Source organism: Rhopalosiphum padi, chromosome 3 (genome assembly GCF_020882245.1).
Source record: "Rhopalosiphum padi isolate XX-2018 chromosome 3, ASM2088224v1, whole genome shotgun sequence".
Lineage (NCBI taxonomy): Eukaryota > Metazoa > Arthropoda > Insecta > Hemiptera > Aphididae > Rhopalosiphum > Rhopalosiphum padi.
Window position 1 is genome coordinate 33,034,788 of NC_083599.1, and position 23,717 is coordinate 33,058,504.

The 23,717-nt window shown below is 28.2% G+C and overlaps 1 protein-coding gene across 2 annotated transcripts; it reads left to right on the forward strand.

Moving 5' to 3' along the window:
• Window positions 1–1,051: 1,051 nt before the first annotated feature.
• LOC132924585 (uncharacterized) lies at window positions 1,052–23,717 on the forward strand. 2 transcript variants are annotated; one of them, XM_060988981.1, is made up of 4 exons: window positions 1,052–1,301; window positions 1,431–1,564; window positions 11,125–11,192; window positions 23,462–23,717. In XM_060988981.1, the coding sequence occupies exons 2-4, from the start codon at window positions 1,466–1,468 to the stop codon at window positions 23,598–23,600; spliced, it is 306 nt and encodes a 101-aa protein (XP_060844964.1). In that variant the 5' UTR covers window positions 1,052–1,301; window positions 1,431–1,465; the 3' UTR covers window positions 23,601–23,717. The 2 variants fall into 2 exon arrangements, with proteins under 2 accessions (XP_060844964.1, XP_060844963.1); XM_060988980.1 differs by having other exon boundaries at window positions 1,052–1,564.

Genomic DNA, 23,717 nt, shown 5'->3' on the forward strand with positions numbered 1-23,717 from the left:
ATTTGTTGAATATTACCTACTCTTGTTTTTGTTATACTTATTTTCTATTTTACTACACGAATAACTAGAAATATTGACTACTAACGCGTGACTAAACTGAATGTACTGCTTTATAATTAAAATCCTTACCGTAATAAAAATATTAGAAGTGTATTCGAGATAATGAAAAACTATTAATTTTATTTCGAGTTATCGAGAGCAAAACGCTATTAATTAATGTAATGATAGTTTCAAGGGGTGTTCGATGTAGTTCGAGATGACGACGTTCGACATAATAAGAATCTACTGTGTTAATTTTATAATAATAAACAATATAATATATGTACGAAATATACCACTAAGACCTAAAATATGAAAATCCGTACACGTTCAATAATATCTTAAATTTTTTTCTCATAGTTGAAATCACTGTACGAGTAAAAAGAGTAAAAACAATAAAAACGATTAATAGAATAGGTTTTATAACGATACGTTTCGGCGAGTGGTTTTACGAATGGTTTTCAAATCAAAACGTTGCGGGGCTTACAACTGATGGTTATTATTGCGTGCCGTAAAGATACGGCAAAACGTAAAAATACGATCCGGGCAACGACGTCACACGTGAAAAAATAAGACATCGCGACCGTCTCGCTGTTCGTGGAAAGGACGAAAAAGGTAGCTCTGCAATCGCGTATCTATATACTACAAACACAAAATAACAGTCTGTCGTCGTCTTCGTCGTTATACCTAATATATATAGCACGAAAAAACAAACGTCGCGCGTGGGATTGATTCGACTTTTTGGTTGTGTGGGTGTTCGTTTTTCCCAAATAACGTTTTTCAATACGCCTATACGAGTGTTGTTGATTCGTGCGCAAAGTGGGTCGACCGAAAAAACAAAAAGAATTACGAAAATACGCGCGTAAAACAATAATTATTATTATGAAAAAATAAGTACGCGACATGTGTTTCTGCACACCGCGTACGAGTAGATCACATAATAATACATGTATATATATGTAGTTTGTTACAACTTCAACAATAATAATAATATTACGTATACAGACCGTATCACACTTGTCTGCCGGCGACGGTCGTACATAATTTATACATAATAATTACCGATATAACACTGCGACGACGACGAAAACGCGGTGAGAGCCCGCCCGAAGGCAAAAGCTAAATATATTATTACATTGTAACACGTACGCGACGGACTTTGCTTACGTGTACTTTTGCGCGTCCGTTTCGCCGCGGATATTCCCGTGCTGCCGCCGAGTCGTTCGTCGGAGTTGCGTTCTCGTCACCGAGTGGATAATACGGTAGGTATGTTTTACGACCGCGTAAACCCGGAAACGTGACGATGTCATTTGGTTTTGACCGCAGTTCGTGAACTTAACGCGCCAAAAACGTGATTTACCGTTTCGTTTATAATATTATTATTGCACCAGGTATTCGTCGAGCGATTGTCGACAGTCGTCTCCACATGGCCGAGATCAAGTACAAGTTCGAAGCCGTGATGATCGTCTCCGGAGCGTTCATGTTGCTGACCATGTACGAACTGCCGGTGGCCAGTTACTTCAAAGTAATATTCATATAATATGATATACGATAGGCATATATTACACCGGGTTTTTTACTCGTCCGAACAAATGATATTCAACAGTGGTGTTCACGTAATGGGGGAGGGGAGAGGGAGGGACTGAAGGGGCAATAGCTTACCCCCTGTTGAATACATTATTATTTATTTTTTATAATACATGTTGTATATAAAAACATAATGTGTGTCAGCTGAGTACCTGATGGACCTGCAGTAGTGTGGCTACCACGTATTTTGTATTTTCAATAATTAAAATTTATAATATTGAAGAAATTTTCGTGAGCAGATAAGTACAATTTTTCAAAAAAACAAAATGCCAAATGGATATACAGTAGAATCCGCTTGTTTGGGGCAGATTGCATAGTCCCGAACGAATGTATCAGTTTATTAGTTATTCGGTTAATCGGGACAGTCGGATAGTGGGGACAAATAGGTCACCGTCCTATGTGTCCCAATTAAGCGGATTCTACTGTATACCAATTATTATGGTCGATTAGAAATTCTAAAATTTAAAGAAATATGACTTATGTTAAGTAAACAATTACTATATACTATACTATGATAGTAGCTAGGTCAAATAAAATAAACACTTTACCATCAATGTACTTTTTATTTGAAAATTTAATTAATTAATTTTTTAATATAATAAATAATAATATATAGCCCAGTTGAAATTGTGCAGTGATAATAATTTATTAATGTTTTCGATTAATCATTTTTTTCGTCTAGATAGTCTATTTCTTTCTTACCAAAAATTAATAATCCGCGTATGGATATTCTTTATAAATATATATCTACTTTTCCTGTTTAGAATTAAAACTACTTTAGGGGCCGCTACACCAACATTTGTTTTCTCCGTCTATCTATGATTTATTTATTTTTTAAATTTTTATTTTTCACGTAGGAATCAATTCTGCAACACTGTAATACGTTGTAAAGCGAACTATGCATGGTCTGGAATCAACTTACTAAGCCATTAAGGCCCGACTAAACCCGAACCAGGATCGGACTAAAATCGAATGTAATAGCGACTCCACCATAGCAGAACGATATTATTTATCCTGATCAGATTAAGACCCATGTTGAATCAGACTTTTACAAACGTTTTATATTCGCTCGGTTTTATTACAACATCGCACGTGTATTAAATATTATATTGACGAAATTCAAAATTGAGTAGCCCGCACGGGCGAGTTCAGACACTTTATAACGAGTTTGAACTTATCGTTGTATTGAAGATTTTAATTATTAAATATTCAAGTGCACCATACAATTCGATATATTTCGTTTGACTGTAAATTGCTTTTGGTCACGGGTTATCCAATTTTAAATTAGTTTTCACTATAAATAATACCTTAGGCGTTTTGATCACTGTTCGTTTATTTTTCCACGAAACATACGTCTTATTAACTAGTATAATATACAATTAGTCTAACCTTCTATCTATCGATTTAAATTAAGATACTTCAATACCTGCACCGACTACAAGATGAAAATCTATAAATCTTATAAATCATAATACTATTATTGACTATAATGACTATGTTTAATATTGTAATACATAGAAAACAAAAATAATCTGATTATATAATATTTTTAATAGTTAGACAATTTTCAGCTGTCGTAACACTTTATTTAATTGTGCCAATTTAATGTGTTTAGCCGAGAGTACTAAAATAAATTAGTCAAACAATTACAGTTGCATCGACTTATTTTATAGTAATTGCAACAATATAAAATAGTTTCTCAAATTTAACTATATAAATGATTTATGTAAAAATATTAAATAGTTACAGCAACTATAATCAATATAAACACAATTTTAACAATATACTCGCAAAAATAAAGGTAATCATACAATTTAGAACAAGTATAACATATGTATTGGTATAAAAACATATATGGTTGTATCAACACTATCAATACTAATATTGTGTTATCACAAATATATTATGATTGAAAATGGACAACAGTTTATTAGACATTTTTAAATGTTTAGTTGCGCTGTTGATCGAAAAACATTATTAATTTTAAGTGAAATGTTTTATTTCCAGACATTTTTCATGCTCAAATTATTGGAAACAAAAAAAAAATGGAGTTTATTACCAAAATAAATCTGTAGTTGTTTACTACTAACTAATCATAAACATTATTCTGAATGGCAATAATCGTCTGTCAGTCTACTTATATAATTTAGATATTATTTTATTTATATTTCTATGGAGTGGGGTGCCATAACGCACGATGCTTGAAGATTAGGTTGTTTTAGTGATGGAAACAGTTTAACGAGAGTGGAGAGTAGCGCTTGAAGGGAAGGGACAGTAAAACAGAGGCGATGGTGTATAATGTTCGATGAGATTGTCTAGAGATCGACGGAATAAGGTATATGTGATTATGTGTAGACTGATGAAGTGGAATTAGGCATCAGGTGTTTTGTGTGGATGGCATTTATACTAAAAGGCAGATTTTATAAAACAGTTGTGTGGCCAGTTACATATGATAAATGGAGCAAAATGTTAAACAATAAAACAGCTGGCGAGTGTAACGGAGATGAAAAGATTACGACTTTGTTCATACCTATACAATGATCTATTATTGAATTCAAACGTATTATGCACTGAAATTCATTCAATCAGTTATTGGAAATAATGAATTTTTATTTTTCAGTCAAAATAGTCTCGACAAAGATAATATTTTATAAAATACTTTTGTATAGACATTTTGAGAAATATTCATAAAGGAAAATATTATTGCAATAATATTTTTTAATTTGTTTTCGATGATACTCAAAATATACGTACTATGGTACTAAGGAGCAGAACCCCTAAATCCTCAAATCTACACCAATGGTTTTAATGTTTAAGCCAAGTATGCTAATTTTTATGGACACATATAATTTACAAGTTTCTCAACTAGAAGTTATTGATGTAATAAGGAGTTGAGGAAAGTAGAATAAATAAAATATCGCGTTTATAAATTGTTTGTTATATGACATTATTGATTATTTTGAATTACTCTCAATGATAAATCTAAACAATAAACACCACACAACGAAAATACATATGTTTTGGACATTCCCCTTTAAAATTACAACAATTAATATTATTGTTACTCATTTTTTCTTCCGCAGAGCTGTACATCGTTAATAAATCAAATTATGTCTAAATTGATTTTTTCATGTCATGAAATATTTTTAGCTGAGATAATATATATTTGGCATTAATGATTTATTATATATATATATAGACTACTTATATAATTATGGATTTGTTTTATAATATTTGGCACTTAAATATTTTATTTGCTATATTATTTTTATTAATATTAATTTCATATAAATTATAATTTGTCCACTTATATGTTACCTGTCTTAGGTTTTTTAATACTTCTTTTAAACCTTATATAATAAGTGCTTATACTAAAAGGTTTATTCTAATGAATAAATAATATACTTTTCGTGCAGTTAAATGGTAAAATAATAATATGCTAACAGACATAAAAAAAAAACTATAATAATATAATATATAATATGTTTATGCATATTACAATCTATTACGTCAAGTGGTATTATAATATTGTATAATATTAAGTTGTATAAATAAAAATATAGTCACATGCATTGAAAACCATAGCGTATTAATATTTAACTATGCACAGAACAGTATAAGTAGTATAACATATTATATTATATTTTACTTCTGTATAAACCGATATTATACTATTTTATTTGGATTTATAACTGTTGTTCGTTTCGACTAACCTAACTCCCATACATTATTTTAAAACAAAATTAAATCTAAAAAAACCATATTATATATTTTGCGTGCCGTTAGACTAAATTTGACCTTGAGCCCGGGTACCGAGCATTCCGTAATAACAATATTAGTGCATATTATATCCTGGGCCGTCTCTCAAATGCCGTAATATTATTATAACAAAGTACATACGACACAACGGGAAAACGAGTTTACTATGTCGATATTAGATGAAATACCCGATGATAAAAAAACTCGATTGTTTGTCTAACATTTGTTTTGCGCATATAAATATATTATTATTATTATTATAGCCTGCAAGTACCTAAATGCTTTATATCATAGTTCAGCGCATATACAGTTAATATATATTATTATAACATTTAAAATTTCACTCGTAGTCGTACGTCATTTATTGTACATCAAATTTGTGTGATATGTAGTCGAAAGTTATATTATTATATCAATATAAAACAATTTTCTCAGTCCGGCGATAACGTTCATCATGAACGCACGGTCATTACGCTCGCTCCGTTATCTGTTTTTCATACGCTAATATTATATTATTACTTTCTGCCGTTTACGTTTACGTAATATGGCGGCCCAATCGTCGAATAATCGTGTCACAACTAAAATTAATTCAACTTCAAGCAAAAGAAATCTTTCGTCTTCTTCGCTCTCACCCAAGCCAGATGATAAGAAATCAAAAATATTCATAACTCCTAACCGGTACTCAGTTCTCACCACACTTAAAGACTCAAACGACAACACACAGCCAAACAAAACTCAAACACATACTCAAAATATCCTACCAAAACCACCAGCAGTTTATATCAAAGGCGTGAGTAATTTTTCCAGTTTCACCTCAAACTTGATGAAAATTTTCAATACAACAGAATTTATCTGTAAAACCACACCTTCTTACCTGATCGTCCATACTCATTTCTATGAGCATTACAGACTACTCATTAAATATCTAATTGAAAACAGCATCAGTTTTCATTCATACCAGCAGTATGATAAGCGTCCATTACGGGTGGTGATCCGCAATCTCCACCCTTCTACCTCTACTGAAGATATAATTACTTCTCTATCGGAACTGGGACACCAGGTTACCCACGTTCATAACATTAAGCGCTCTTCCGATAAATCACCTCTACCTCTATTTTTCGTCGACCTCAAAATAGCCACCAACAACATGGATTTATATAAAATCGAGTATCTATTGCACACCAAAATTGTTGTCGAAAAGCCCCATCCACGTAAAGGCCCACCTCAATGCCATCGTTGTCTGTCTTACGGGCACACTCAGGGTTACTGCAACCACATTCCACGATGCATCAGATGTGGCGAAGAACACAGATCTGACGTATGCACTATGTCACCAGAATCTCCGGCCAGGTGTGCTTTATGCCAAGGTAGCCACCCTGCCAATTACAAAGGCTGTCCCGTTTATAAAAAACTTAATTACAGACCACCTCGTCGTAAACATTTCATATCTACTCCCAAATCTCATACAAACTTCCTTAAATCCACCTTAAATTCCAATACCGATAAACCATCATATGCCGAAGCCACTTCCTCCAATCATAACCATTCCCACCTATCTCCTAATATAGAAACTTTATTTACATCTTTTATTACCGAATTCAGTGCAATCATAAAACCCCTCCTGTCTCTCCTAACGGCTTTATTAAATAAAGGTAATTTGTAATTCCATATACCGTTATACGTCCACCATAATATATTGTATCATTTCATTTTATATTGTTATCTAATCACCAAATTATCTAAATTATGCTATAATTAAGATTCTATTTATTGTAAATCTTTTATACATATATTATATATTGTAATAACTGTCGAACTATAATAGTTATATACTGAAAGTTCTAAATGAAAAAAAAAAAAAAAAAAAAAAAAAAAAACAATTTTCTTCTTATTTGATGTAATTTACACATTTTTGAAAACATTTTCCTACACACAAACAATGTGTATAATATTGAGAACGTGTTTCAATAAAATAATAATTTCATCATTAATAACTAATAAGCAGGGCTCGGGACTTGAATCATTTGCTTATTTTTATGGATTGACTTAAAATGAAGCAGAGTGCTATGGAATTGTGTGTCAGGTTAAAACACGTTCAATTATGAAATTTGAAAGTGTTTTTTTTTTGCTTTTCAACGATTTTTTAAAAATATGCTTATTTACAGTTTTTCTGATTATTTTTGCTTTTTTGACCAGTTTTTCTACTTTTTATGTGGTTTTTCAGAAAATCCCTTGGAAAATCTATAAACGTCTATAAATGTCTCGAAAGTAAAGTTTGTTTTTTTTATAACAAGAAGATTTATTTTGATTTTTTAGTGTGAAGCGTTTCCTAATCATTTTGTTTCAATATTTTTTGTAGTCGTTAATTGTATTATTTTTAGCACATTTACAAATTATGTCTATAATACCTACTCTATTATGTAAAAAAAAAGTTTTTTTTTTTGATTATATTTAAGATTTTTTAAGTGCTTATTTGAGTGCTTATAATTATGTTTTTAAGTGATTTTTTAAGCGCTTATTTTAAAGATTTTAAGTGCTATAAGTCCCGAGCCCTGTTAATAAGTATGACTACTGATATAGACTTATTCGGTACTTCGTAAAGGTAGCTTATTTAATGCACAGCGAAATTAAAACTATCATCACTTTTTATTTTTTAAATAAAATAAATATATTTAAAGTGTTAGACAATGGTAGGAGGAAAAATGAACAATTTTCTCTCTTTTATTATTATTAATTTTTTTTTTTTTTTTGGTGGGAGGGGAGTAAACTAGTAACAAGGTTTTGTTTCCATCAATATATTATATTATTTATTATACATGGTTATGTGTAATAATATATTTGGTGGTGGGATTTATTGTCGTATTAATACTTTATCACTTCATCAGTATTACCAAGTCCGAATTAAGTTTAATAAAATATAAAGATATACTGGACCCCAACACATAAATCATAGTATGCCAACAAATAATAGTTACCTCAACTTAAAATGTTCAACCTTTAGTTCATTTCAAAACTATTTTTAATTAGGTACTAGTTACTTTAAAGGTTATATAATTATAATCAATTATATATACCGTTATAAAATAAAAGCAATTAATAATAGACTACCAACATAAGTGGGTAGTAGTTATATGTTCATACATAATAATTAGTATATTACTCAAATTTGAATAACAATAACAACAGACAACTCGTCGTAATAAAAATAAAAATTATACAAACCATTTATTTATAACTCTCATTTTCATTAATACTCGTAATATTATAAAGTTTATACTTTTTAAAAATAATTTTTGGTGTTCAAAATAATTTTCATTTAATTTTTTAAAATCGATTTTGAATTCTTCAAAAAAATGCGCGGAAAGAGCTAATTCTGTGGGATAGTCTTTTCCTATCCCCCTCTCCAATCCGAGCTTGAGTAATACTAACCAATTTCTATAAATATAAGATATAAAACAGACAAGTGAAATCCTGTGTTTTATTCTAGATCCAAGAAAATTATATTAATATTATCAATCTATTCGAATAACGCAATTTTTTTACTGTAAACCGGTGAAGGCGCTTTTTGAAAATGCCGGAGACAGCACGTCATGCAAACTTCTGCTACCACAGCTTAACCGTGGTATAATTACGACTATGGATATCAGAATTAAATTTATCGTGATGATTGCAGTAAAACTCTTTATCAAAACCCTAACGAATTCGTGTCGAAAAATATTTAGTTGATCGACGAATACAACGATATTAATCATCAAATTATGTTATTGCGATTTACAATATTGCGGTCTAAATGTGGTTTGTCCGTTACGGCTTTCTCGTTGTCCCGGTTACCGCCATTGTTGATTTAATAATAATAATATACATACTATATATCGATACTTTCGACCTATAATCGGCACGGCCGTTAGGACCGAAAGAGTATCATTCTAATATTACGTTTTACACAGTTGTTGACATTACGTTATACTTAATTAGATTATTTATTGTTGTTTAGAGGGTACGTTTATTGTATTTTATAATTAATATAGCGGGGGTGGCCAAACCGCGGCTCGCGTCATAGACTTTTGCGGCTCGCATCTTATCGTAACATTTTTACAAAAAAATGTATGACCGTTTTTTTCTACATTTTGGCTCTTCCATATTAATTAATATATTTGGTGGCTCACGAGTCTCTCTTCTCGCTGGCCACCCCTGTACTATAGCTTACATATATTATTATGGATTCTCACGACCACGCTATCCAGCTATATATTAACTATCAATACTTCAAACATCCAAACATCACTGGATTAAAAAAAAAATTATATCGATTATAGTCCATACGATTATCGTTTTTGTATCAAAACATTAATCCTATACGGTTCGTAAATTGTACTTTTCCCAAATATTTGTACGTTTTCAAGCCGACTTATAAGCACGCTTTTAATAATTCAATTTATGCATTATGATTTTTAAATATTTCTTCATTTTTTTTATAAACCGAGCGCATATTCTTTGACCAACAATCCTAACCCAATTGTTACATTCTTACAAATTTTTCTTCTAAATATAGGTAAGCTTCGGGTGTGTAATTTCGTTGAACAATTCGACAAAGTTAATAGAATTAATAATTTAAGTATTACAGTTTTACACATTTTTTTAAAGTGAAAATTCAGTATAAATATTATTAAAAACAATATTTGTAACATATTAATACGTCACACGTTTCTAATAATTATTGCACTTTTGATTAATGTCTAAGTATGTATTTGGTATATGTTTTTTAATTTTAAAATAATAACAGAGTATTCAATATTATAGACATTTGCTATTTATTACAATAAAATAAATTACGTCTCTGTTGTAGTGGCTGTAATAAAAATTGCACCAAAATTAACTCAAAATACTGTATGACGTGTAATTTGCACGAATATTTTTGAAATGTGTTTGTAATTTGCACCGTTTCCGCAGGTACTAAAAATACGAAATGTAATTTGCACAAGAATTAAAATCTATGAACTATTATTCGTTCAATAGTTTGTACACGTTTCGACCGATGAATATAATAAAAAATTTAGATGTCAGAAACTAAAAACGCAGAATATTCTATTTTAGTTTCTGAGTGGCATTTCATTAATTATACTCACACCATTCTACGGTACGTCAGTATTAACTCCAAAGCTACCTAATAATAATAATAATAATAATAAATTATATTAAAGCTATTTATAATATTACATCATATAATAATAATAATAATTATTAATAAAATAAACTCTTTATTTTTTTCAAAAAATAATAAATGTAATACCGTGTAGTGTAATAATGCGATTGTGAAGGATCGAACGTCAAACTTTATAACGATTACCATGAAAGGTAATAAAACTTCTATGACGCAGTTTGAGATCCCGAAGAATATCATTGCAGTTCGAGTTCGTCGAGTCTCCGGGGGACCGATTAAATAATTGAATGTATATATATATATAGATAGGTACTCATTTTGGTACAAATTACAAAACACTATTTTTGACTACCTATACAATTGGTGCAAATTACATACCCTTATACTTTGGTACAAATTACAAACACTATTTTCGACTACCTGCGGTTGTGCAAATTATATATCTTTATTTTGATGAAAGTTGCAAACTCTCGTTGTGTATAAAGCCCGTCCCTTTAAAACCCTCTCAATATGGGCCACTGGACCAACGTCGATATAATCGCGTGCGCGCACACCATACACACCGTATATTGAAGCAGACTATTATATATTACAGGTGTTTCCAACAAACTGCCATTCAACTGTTGGTGCCTTTGGTCTTTCAAACGTGAGTATCTAACTGCCGCGATACGCAGTTTTAATTATTAATGATAACAATTACAATAATCGGGTCATGTAGGACTCATCGTGACCCGCGGGGTCGCCTTCGTGGTGATTATATTATATATTATTATCGCATTACAACTCTGAACCGTATAAATATTCAATGCCAATGGAAAACATCAGTTGACGACTTCAGCGGGTGTGTTCACTCGACACCGTAAATGCCTAAATTTGAGTGGGTATCAACAAAGAGGTCGAAAGCTGCAGATACTTTCGTAAAATACAACCATTGATTATATTATTATGTTGTATTATACTATGTATGATGAATGATACTTGCCTACCTATTCAAAATAAAATATTTGTCGTGACAGACAAGTATCGGTGAAAAATAAAAATAAAATTGAATCGGATAAAATCGATTGAAAATCACGTGGGGTGTATATTTTGAAAATAAGCAAAACGTTAAATTAATAATAATTATTGAAAGATGATATGTGATTATAATAAGGATAAAATATATACACTTACATTCACCCACAATATGGTTTAGTGTATTACATATTCTTAGAAACAGCACTAAGTAAAACTTGACATATTTTTTCGCACGTTTCCTATAGTTACGAATAATAGAGTATATTTATTTTTAATTATATCCTGTTTATTACAAAGTTGATTTTCAGCTCAGTACAAAAATTAATCGTTCTACGAAACTAAGCTCTCGTAGTCTCGTCGTACTGTTATGAAGTCAATATTCATTGTTTTTAAATTTATTATACTTGTAATATTTCCATTAAAAAATCTTTTCAGTTAACTAAGGATTGGAAAGTTAATAATATTTTTTAAAATACGTAGAACTTACAAGACCTTATTCGTATTTTAGGCAAAGGGGTCTTAATTTAAATTTAAGTGTAAACGTATTTAATGTATTGCTTAACTTAACATTTAATACTTTGTATTTATAAAATAAATAGCTCGTATAATTATAAAAAAAAAAAGTTTAAAAATATAAATAAGTATAAATTAATGCATACAATTTTGAAATAAAAATTTAGAGGTTTATCTGATCTTAGTGAAAAATACTAAATACTATTATTATACTACTATCTAAATAATACTTTAAATAGTATATTTAGTGGGGAATGAATAAACAATATAATTAACAAATAAAACATATTTTAATTTATAATATTATATTACCTATAAGATAAGTGTAATATTTATATAATTATATACGTATCTTATACATTTAAATAGCTACAAATACAACCAGTAATAATCATATTGTTGTGTGAAAATATCAACAATCGTTGAATTGTTATGAGTAGTTATGACTTAAAATTTGCATGTTTTAAAAAATAAATAACTGAATACTCGATCAAAACCTTGTGAACTGTCGTATGAAATGTTCCTTGTTTTAGGCCTTATGTTTAATGTATACATGGTCCCTAGTCTGTCACTATGGCGTCTGCGTGTCTTGTGTCTTTCTATACTTCTATAGTTACAACACAATATAGTTAATTTTCATCCTGTTCCTGGAATCGTCCTTTTATGTTGCACGTGTCAGATGTCCCCGTGGTTAGTGCCTATGTATGTACAATGCACATTTATAATTGTCATTCTTACATCAATCATCACTAATTCTACTTGACCTACTTAGAAAAATATTAAAATTACCGATATATCTGATAATTTATATCCGTATATATTTTTAATATATTTATTGTCGTGGGTTAAATTTATCATATTATAGATTCTATGTGTGTAAAGTTACAGAGTCCGCAAAAGTAATTATTTATAAATATTATTATATGCATATAGTTCGTAGTTCAAAGTTATTATTTATTAACTAAAATATAAAATCCTTTACAATCATAATAATATATTTATTTATATAATATTTTTTTTTTCATTTTACGGAATTATAATTATAAACAGCAATAAACAAAAATATTTATTTAGATAATATCTATGAAAATTAAAAATGTATTAAATTGGTAATATTTAAATAAATTACAAATTGATTATTGATTTTAAAGACGAATTCGTTAAGTTAAATTAAGTTGATAAACATTAAACTAGTAAGTTAAATCTATAGGTTTAAATTAGCTTTATATTAAACTTATTAACTCGTTAATGTCCAGGCTTTCGTTTAATACAATATTATAAATAGTGTGTATTTAAAAGTGCTATTTAAAACAGAGTAAATGCTTCACTGTCAAATATATTAAAGTTCAAAAACCTTTTTTCAAAATATAACGTCAATATAGATAAAAAAAAAAAAAAAACCATCAAACGAGTATTACATGCGTGGCTTTAAATATAATATAAATGTCGAGAAAAAAATTTAGCAGTAGATCAATGTATTGTAATTTACATGATTGTATATTATTGGAACGGTTTATATGGCTTTAATATAATGCCAAATTGTCTATCCATCATTGACGTACCTACCTTTCATATAATAATAATAATAAAAATATTACTATTACCTGTATTATAATTTATATCTAGGCAAAAGATACTACTGTAAAGGTAATTTTTTTTCAAAAGTATTATTTTACCAAAAGTTATAAGTCTAGTTTTAACTAAAAAAAAAATTAAAATATAAGGGTCTACAAAATTAAATATATCCTAAAACGCACCTGACGAAAACTGATATAAGTATAATTTAAGAATTTGAGATTGCTACAAAAATATTATTCTTAATATTTTAACAAGTTCAAAAATTTCACTAAAAGTATTAATAACAAATATATTAATATTTTATAACAGATTTTTATTGATTTTTTGATACAATTTCGAAACTACACAACAACTAACAATGGCTAAAAAATAATACTTTTAATTGTATTCTTCAAGTTTTACTATTGCTTAAAACTTAAAACTACTTATTACTTTAACTTTTCGGTGAAAAGTCCTCTTATACGGTTTATGAATTGTATGATAGTATTGTTTGTTAACTTATTTAAGAAAATCTTTAGAGGTGATTAGTTCATGGTTTTAGTAAAAAGTAAATACTAACTAGTAACTTCTGAAAACTAGGTATCTGGTATAGTTGGTCAAATCATATTTTCCAAGAATTAAAAAATGTCGAGTTGAATGAATATTCTAAGAAATTAAAATTATTTCAATCAGTTTAAAATAAAAACATTTTACCACACATCGAGTAAATAATGTATTTTGTAAAAAGAAAATTATAAAATTAGTTAAAAATTAAATTTAAATATATTTTTTTTAATCTTTTGAGAGAAAAATTGTGAACTTATTTTATCTTCGTTGTACGTCGGTTGGTTTTTTAAATACATACAATAAATCTGATTTTATAAAATTAAACATAGATTAAACACCCAATTATTTATTAAATTATATGCTATTTAGAAGTGAATTAGATTAAAAATAAATTAAAATATTTGATGTCAGATTTTTAATAATCTGATGGCGATAAACATTTTAATATTTAACCATACATTTTATTCCTACTACAATAACGCAACACTTCAATTTTTTTAAAAAAAAATATCTCTTATACAATAGAAAAGATTGTAAATGTTTAATATGAATTTAGAAACATACCGAATTTTTTTAAATTGTATAAAATCGTTATTACTTATTTGTTTAAATTTCGTTTAATAAAAATTGTAGCTTTGGGTATTAAGACTTGACAATTTAATACAAGCGCTAACCCATATTTTTTATTTTAAATAATGAACCTAGGAACAATGAAGCATTATAATGGATTATTAAGGTACCTACATTATAAATATAAGAATTTAAAAAGTCAGAAGAAAATAATAACGATGTGTATCATACTGCAGATTAGTAGAATGAAAAAGTTGAAAGTTTAGTGGTGGCTAATAGCTCCATTGACAATGCGAGATAAACGGCAGAGGATAAAATAATATAATTGGAGGGGGAGAGGCATAGAGTATAATATAACTAAAGGGGTCGTGCAAATTGTATCGTATAGATTGAACCCCTAAATTCTACGTTTATCAAGGACTCAAATAAATCTAGTTTTATCATAGGAAATTTCTTTTTGGGAAATAAATGTTAAAAACAATAACATGGCTTACTTGTAGGCTGTAGTTGTTGAAAAGACAAATTCTAATATTAGTTGGCTTAAACGATAGTGTAGTGAGCGTTTTAGATTTAATACAGAACAAAGCTTAAGTGCAAGAAATAAAATATTCAATTTGCGCACAGGGAGGGGGAAACGATTTTATTATATGTACTCGTATTTATTAAATTGAGTTTTCATGTCTTTGTGTATAAAATGTATGATACATTTTTTCTGCACAAAAATGAGATTGACGGAAGAAAGAGGCATACAACTGCTATTACTCCTTAAATACTTTATCGAGTGCAATTAAGTTTTATTTGGACTTGTATAATGTCCTGCACTTCTGCGTCATAAATATCAAATTTATATGACGTGAAAATATAATGTTTTTCAAATTTAAGTGATTAAAATTATTTTTAAAACTGACGATTGAGCTGCAAGTAACCTTATATTACCTAAAATATAAATATAGGGCCTATAAACGTGTTCACGTGAGCTAACTTGACCTGATCATAATAATTGTAAATCGATTTATGGGCATCAAAAATGCATAATGATACATGTTATTATACGCAAAATATATTATATTATATTAAAATAAACTACAGTCGATGAATATATTTTATGTAAAAAATAACATTTTATCCAAAAAAAAAGTTTATCAACATTAAAAAAAATTATATGAATTTTTTTGATTTAAAATTGTAGTATTGTTTTAGCTTAGCTTATTTGAATTGTTTGGATCTTCAATAATGATGTACTATGTACGCGCATATTTATATAAATATTAATCAACTTCATTTATAGTATTCAAAAATAAATCTAAATTAAAATTTGTATAAGAACTGATGTGTTATTATACTAGTATAATATAATATGATAATATTATAATAGGTAAACCTTCATAGGCGAGGTTAGATCATAATGTCGTTAAAATATTATTACAGAATTCATTAATTATTATTTCTAAAACAATCGATCATCGGACTTAAGTTCATTATTGACGATCACGGAGAGCAGTGATTACTCCGTGTAGGTTTATACAAGCTATACAATAGACTTATAAAATATTATGGGCAAGTACGCTAATATCGCAAATTCGAAAGACAACGCCCGGAATTCGGCAATAGGCCAGCAAGTAGACACGCATGTACATGTTTTAGGGGTTTTACATAGGCAATTATAACGACGGCCGAGAAAAGTTTAAATTTTAAAAACTAATTGAAATACAAATTTGACATTTTCTTTTTAAACAGCTCGGCGGGACTTATATCGTTACGGCTCTTGTGCGTGATTCCGAAATTAAACGGAAAGCGCATTAAAATCTATTGATGCGTATTGAATACCTATAAAGCCGCGAGCAGCTATATAGTGTTCTGCTCAGGTGATTTTTAGATTAAAAAAATATACGTCAGTACTCACCTGACGACGTCCTCTCAACCGTCGCTTTTCCGGGACTTCTTCAATAATATCACATTAAATCTGTGGTATTAACCACGACTACAGCAGCAACACCTGCAACCACTGTTCGCAGTAATGGCGTTTTAATATTGTCATTAAATCATATATATGCAGCTATTGAGCTATGTGTCTTCCGGTGACACTGCGTGACGCTATTCAAAAAGGGGATTTTTATTATTATTATTATTTATCATATTAGCGCATTACCGCTCCGCCGTTATATAATAATAATATTATTGTTATTACGACATCGTTTATGTTTATATCGTTTCCGCATACCGGAAAAACAAACAAAAGCACAGACACCGGTACAGTGATATAGGACAGGCTACAGGCTGCTGGTAAGCATCGTATAGGTGTAAAGGGGGGGGGTAATCTGCGTCAGCATTTCTTCGAATAATTCAAACGTGATTACTACAAAATATATTATATCGTACACCACTCCACGGTTGTACGATATAATACTCAAAGTTCAAACCACCGAGCCGCGTGGTTAAGCGGTCTTTAAGTCGTTTATGATATTACGGCTTCGATCGTTCATTAAACTCGAGTGTATCGCGCACGTTGAAAAATGTCGAAAAACCTTTTGCGACATTTCAGCGTTAAATTTTGGACGGACGTGAATCTGCACAGCGTCCGGCCGAATTGCAGCATGCCGATAATAGAATAGTGTCCAAATCACATGTCATTTCGACTGTAGCGGAGTCAGGGAGAATTGCATAGCGCATGCGCCATACTACGGGCTGTTTAATTGTATGATATATTAAAATCGTATCTATCGCAATAATAATTGTATTTATTTTGTACAATACGTATCATATTATGCTTGAAGTAAAAACAGATTTAAAATTTAAACTTTTGAGCTGCTTCTATAAATTCGCCTTAGTCGGGAAAGTGGGAAGGGTATTGTTGTATTTTGATTTTATTCTAATATAATTAATTACATAATAAGAACAAAAATTAGCAATATTAATGCAACGTGTCACGAGTATATTCATTTATCTTGAATAAAAAAAAAAAAATCGTGCTGAAATTGTTTGAAGAATAAGTTCACATACAAAAAACATTTTTAAAGAAATATTTATTTATTTCGAATTTTCAGTTAGATTGTAACTCCACACATTAATATACATTTGACTATTTAAATGTTTTTTTATTTTATTTTAATTAAGTATTCAAAATGAACAGAATTGTTATGTCATAAAAACACATTGTTTGTTAAAATTAATAAAAAAAAAAGATTAATAGATCACAAATAGAACTTTTTTATCTTATAATTTGGAGAATGGTGTTCCACAAATGAAAAAATGCAAATATTGCAACATTTTTGTGTTTACGTTTATATAACTTTACTATTTCGCATATTAAGGCTTTCGATTTCAATAACTGTATCATCTGTACATATTTTATAACATTATGTCCGAGACACGGCGAAATCATTAGCGTAATTTGATTCGGAATAATGAAGGTGATCGAGTTTCTTTTTATTATATATATATATATTTATTTATTGTATAAAATATACGTGTAACATAATAGACTCGGCCAGAATATTTGATACTGATGGATTACATATACATTTAAATAGTTTGTAGTTTATTTTAATAGACCTATTTTCAGCAAAGTTATACAATATAGACGATTTAAGTTTGAATTATTTTTGTTTTTGTTAATTTAACGTTATTATATTCTTTTAAAGCCGCATACATCATAAATATTAACATATTATATAATGATATTGAATGTATTATATTTGTTCGATAAATACTATATAATATTATAGAAAGATATATCAGTTAACTATGAATTTCAATTAAATCTGATTATTACAACCAAAAACGATTTTAAGATCTATGAACTGTGGTGGATAATTAAAATAATACTTTATACACAAATCGTGTGATGATACGAATAATAGTAAGTAATAACTTACTATATTTTAAAGGATTTTAAATTAAAATTAAAATGTTTATAATAATTATACAGTGCATTTATTTTTCAAAATGATTAAAGATAAACGAAATCAAAAGAACAATTTGAATTTGTGTTTACTTATAATATATATTTATTATATTTTATATGTTAAGATCTTTTAGTTTGCTAATTAATTATCTATTTATTTAAACAAACGTATTCGTAGCCGATCAATTAATCAATTATTATTCTGTCCAATAGTTGTGATAAAAATTAACCTAACTCTTACAGACTTGATTTTTTCAATTAACAAATATTTAAAAAATGAAATAAAATAGTTGTCCCTAGTACTCGTACAAAATGAATCTGTGTTAAATTTGATTGCCTGACGACATTAAAATTTAAACGTTTCCTCTACATAAAAAGTGTTTTTCTAGCAATTTCTAGATAATATTACAGATTCAAATTTATATTTATATAGCAAAAATGTTATTTTACAAATTCAAATTTTTAAATTATTTGTTTAAACTACCTACCCGTATTTATAGATAATGAACAATAAACCTATTAAAAAATAACCACAGTAAAACACATGTAATAAACATACATAAAACAAAATGAAAAAAAAATAAATAAATTGGTTATAGGTAATAGCTTAGAAAAATCAACACCTCCAACATAAAATAAACATTTTTATATAAAAATAAAATTGAAAATCTGATCACAAAAAACGATATAATTAATTTATCCGAGAAAACCATTATATTTAATGAAGATAAAAATAAACTTTAAATTAATTTTATCTAGAAAAGATAAAATGAAATATTTATTTCACGAAGTGGTTAAAAGATAAATCAATAAACTGGTGGAGTTTGATCTTTTTGTGAACTTTTCTATTTACTCACAAGGACATAGTCATTTTCTTCTAAAACAACCCCCGCCCCGTTATCACCACGGCCGTATCCACTAAAGGTTATATTCTGATTTCCACTGAAAAATAATAATAAAATATTATTTTAGATATTTTTCGAGAACATTACTATTATTATGATTTCATCGCGAGCGAAACCTATTAGATATTTATTAAAACTCGCTCTCAATTTTTACTTAGTTTCAAAATTTGTTAAAAGAAGTATAAACCATTGTATGTCGTAAAATATTATGTGTAAATCAAAAATTCCTCAAAATATAATTAATTTAAAAGAAATACGAATTGAGGAATACATTCACGGCACTTAACTGGATTTCTCGTGTAATTTTATTTTTTTTAGAATATAATACTTAATTTAATCCTAAACCGTCTACTAATTTTAATTTTTTTATTTTTTAAAATAATTCTTTATTTAGCAATTTGTTACAAATTTGAACAATTTGCTTAATTGATACAATAATAAATAGCACAGGAATAACGGAATGAAGAGACCTCCCATTGGAGGTACTTAGTCGACTACTAAATTTATACATCGATTTTTGATCTCCGATACTATTAAATTGCACACAATTATAATATTAGTATAGGTGCCTTTAATCTATCTCATACTCATACTCAAATACGCTGTGTAATATAAAATAAAAATCTAGCTATATGTATAATAGTTTATGCTTAGGGAAATACACTAACTATATCTGAGTAATAAGATAAGATGTAGATAATAGTTTATGATCAATATCTGTGATACAAGGTGAGGCGCATACATGTATCGTAATTATTACGATTTGATTGATTTAGGTTCAGGGATTCTTAATAAATATTTAAAATAATTTAATAATTTTTTTTGGCGGAAATCAGAAGACGGCCATGATGATAACGGACGAGGGTCATTATTGTGAAAAACGGAAATTCCGGATCAGAACATTTCATTTTTTACAAAATAAATTATGACGTTCCCCGCGAGTAAAAACGGATCAAAAAGATGCTGCCGATAAAAATGTCCCAGTGGACAATTATTTGGTCCTTTTATATAAATAATAATTATAATTACAATTAATTCGTATAGGTAATATTACTAGTTGTGATTTACATATTATATTTCAAAACTTATGATGCACTAAAACCCGATGTGGGTCGAAATAGGTTCGTGGTAAATGTTTGTATTACTTTGAACAGCGTATACTGCATTAATGAATATTATTATTTTCTATGCATATTTAAAAAATATTCAGATTAATTTTAAACTATTATATAAATAGCTTTACAAACATAATAACCATTCCACGGTGCATCGGTACCCATCGACTTATAAGTTAATAACAGTAATTATTGTATATTTCGTGTATATTAATATACACGATGTTTTTGTCAAACAGTCAAATCTACTGCGTAGGTATTACATAATATTATTTTTTATATTATAAAATACATTTACAATCGTAAAATATTCTTAGAAATATAGGATGACCCACTGTGCGTCTTCGCTCAGAATCGGTTTTCGTATATTATCAATGACTTATAAATTATCATTGAATTCAAATCTACCACAGCCCTAACAGTGACCTACCCAATGACGAGGTTCACTGGATTCCTATTATACAGCAGAGTGAGTTTCCTGTTTCCGTTTTTTTTTTTTTTTTGTATTAACATTACTGTAATTATCACCTCTATACACCGAACTTAATAATATAATATTAATTTAGGTGTAATACATTTTATTTTTAACAGATCAATATAATTATTTAATGTAGTAAATTGTTAATATTTAAATCGTACGTGTTACTTTTTAGTTACTCATTACAATAATTTGAATGTAATTATTATTATTACACGTACATCGTATACCTATACGTTTTATAGTACACAATAATTATAATATATATGTAACGTGTAATAAACTATAAATATTATATAATAAGGAAACGGATTAGTATGGTAATTAGATATATATATATTATGGCTTTCATTGAATCGACACCTGACAAGTTACGAAAAATAATTAATTATTTCTAGAAAAATGTATGCAAATATTTTTAGGAAAATGGTATGCAAATATTTTTATAGTCTTAAACATTCAAGTACGAATATTAATTTAACTAAGACATCATTAAATCATTTTAAATTGATTTTTTTTATTTAAATCATTGTCTGCTTCAAAATTCAAGATGTTGTACCTTGTTATAGCAATTGTCTGACGGACACTTGAATGTATAAACACACTATGACAGCCGACAGGTAATAAGATTTGGTATTAACGTAGATTCAGACGGCCACGGGTTTTTTTTTTTTTAATAGTATGTTATGTAAATTATTATAAGATTGCTATATCTATACGTTTTTATTGCTGCAGTATACCTACTAATATCTTATTTCTAACTAGGTATACTGATTGCTGTTGGAATATATATTAATTATTATGGACTTATGTATTAGAAAAGCATGGTAGAAGTGCGATTTAGCAGTTGTTGGTCATTTTTGTGATAAATATCAAATTTTTACAATATCCACACTGCCAAAACCAATATTTTTTCCATAAATGCCAAAATTTCTGCTAATATTAGTGAATCTATGCAAACCTGTTGTATTAAATGTCTTTAGAATATTTTTCTATTACAGGCATGGTGGTTGTTTGTAATTAGATGGAATTATAAGCTATTATTTAAGTATCACTAATTTTATTTATAGTTTTAGTTAATTACAAGAAATTATACACATTTCATTCAAAGGCAATGACAAACCACGTATAAGTAAACACAAAGAATAAATTATAACCTACATAAGAATTGATCAATAATTAGCATAATATCAAATAGCTGTGATGAAGTAATTAATATATTAACTGTAATTCTATAAATTAAATTAAAAAACTATAAAAGTTATACTCAGATAAGTCAGATACTTAATTTTTGATTGGTAGGAGTTTGGTAATTATAGATACTTAATTTGGACGAGTTGGGTCTAACCGACTATGGTGTAGTTTTTTATCTACAATAATCAAGTTAATTTTAGATTTTGATCGGAGTGATGAGTGTATAGATTTTATGATGCGTTTGTTTTTTTTTTGCGCATGAGTGCACGATAGGTTTTCCACAATGAGAGTAGTTTTGGATACAATATCAGATCAAGTTTATACTTTAAAGAGCTCAAACGCCTCAAACTTAAAAATTCTCAGTACTATAGTACTAGTTTTTTTAATGGGGAAAAACAAATAAAGAATTAAGAAAAATGGAAACTTTTACACTGACATAATTTTCGATAAAATTGATTTTGACGAAACTCAAAATCGAATAACCGCAAAACTTGAAATTTTCACCAAATGATTAAGTTATTATTTTCTATTCACGAAAATATTTTAAAAATATTTTTGAGCTATTTATACTTTATAGGCATAAGAAATTTTCAATTTTTATTATTTTTTTTTTTTATAAACACCGATAAAAAATTATTCGCTGGTTCAAAATTCTAAAAAATTTAATACAAAATCCAACAAAAGTTATTCTAACATCTTTATAAAAATATCAATAAAATATAGGCACAATTTTTTTTTTTAAGTATTTGAAGTTCGTATTTTGTTGAAATTAATCAAAATATCTAAAAATTTCAAACTATTTTGTAATTTAAAATTTTGCATACACCATGCGTATTTAAAATTTTATTAACTTCTTTTTTACACTTGTATACATATATATTAGCCTAAGGATATAACTATTTTTCAAATATAATTTCAAAAACAACCACTTGAGTTAATGTCGTATAATTTTTTGTATAAAAATAACATTATAATATGATAATTGATAAATAATATAACGTCAATAATCGTATAAAATAAAAATACTTACATCCAAGGAACGTCTTGTCAAAATTATAAACCTATATTTAATTATTTTATCTTTGTGTGTTACAGACTTATACCTACATACAACGATGGTGATGTAGATGATGGAACGGCGCTGTTTTGGATCTTAGACATTATCGAATACTCGATGTATTTCACAACTATATACCTCGTCAAGAGATTAATAATTTTGTTGGACTTGTTTTGAGAACGAAATAAACGATTTACGATAAATTAAACTCTGCACTGTGTACCTAAGAAAGTTTTGTCCTGCAAAGAATTATATGGGACATAATAATATAAGGTGGTACATAAATCACAATAA

Coding starts and splice junctions, on each gene's coding strand:
- LOC132924585 (XM_060988980.1), top strand. CDS start 1,466: ATGGCCGAGATCAAGTACAAGTTCGAAGCCGTGATGATCGTCTCCGGA. Junction 1,565..11,124: donor CGGTGGCCAGTTACTTCAAA/GTAATATTCATA, acceptor ATATTGAAGCAG/ACTATTATATATTACAGGTG. Junction 11,193..23,461: donor GTGCCTTTGGTCTTTCAAAC/GTGAGTATCTAA, acceptor TGTGTGTTACAG/ACTTATACCTACATACAACG.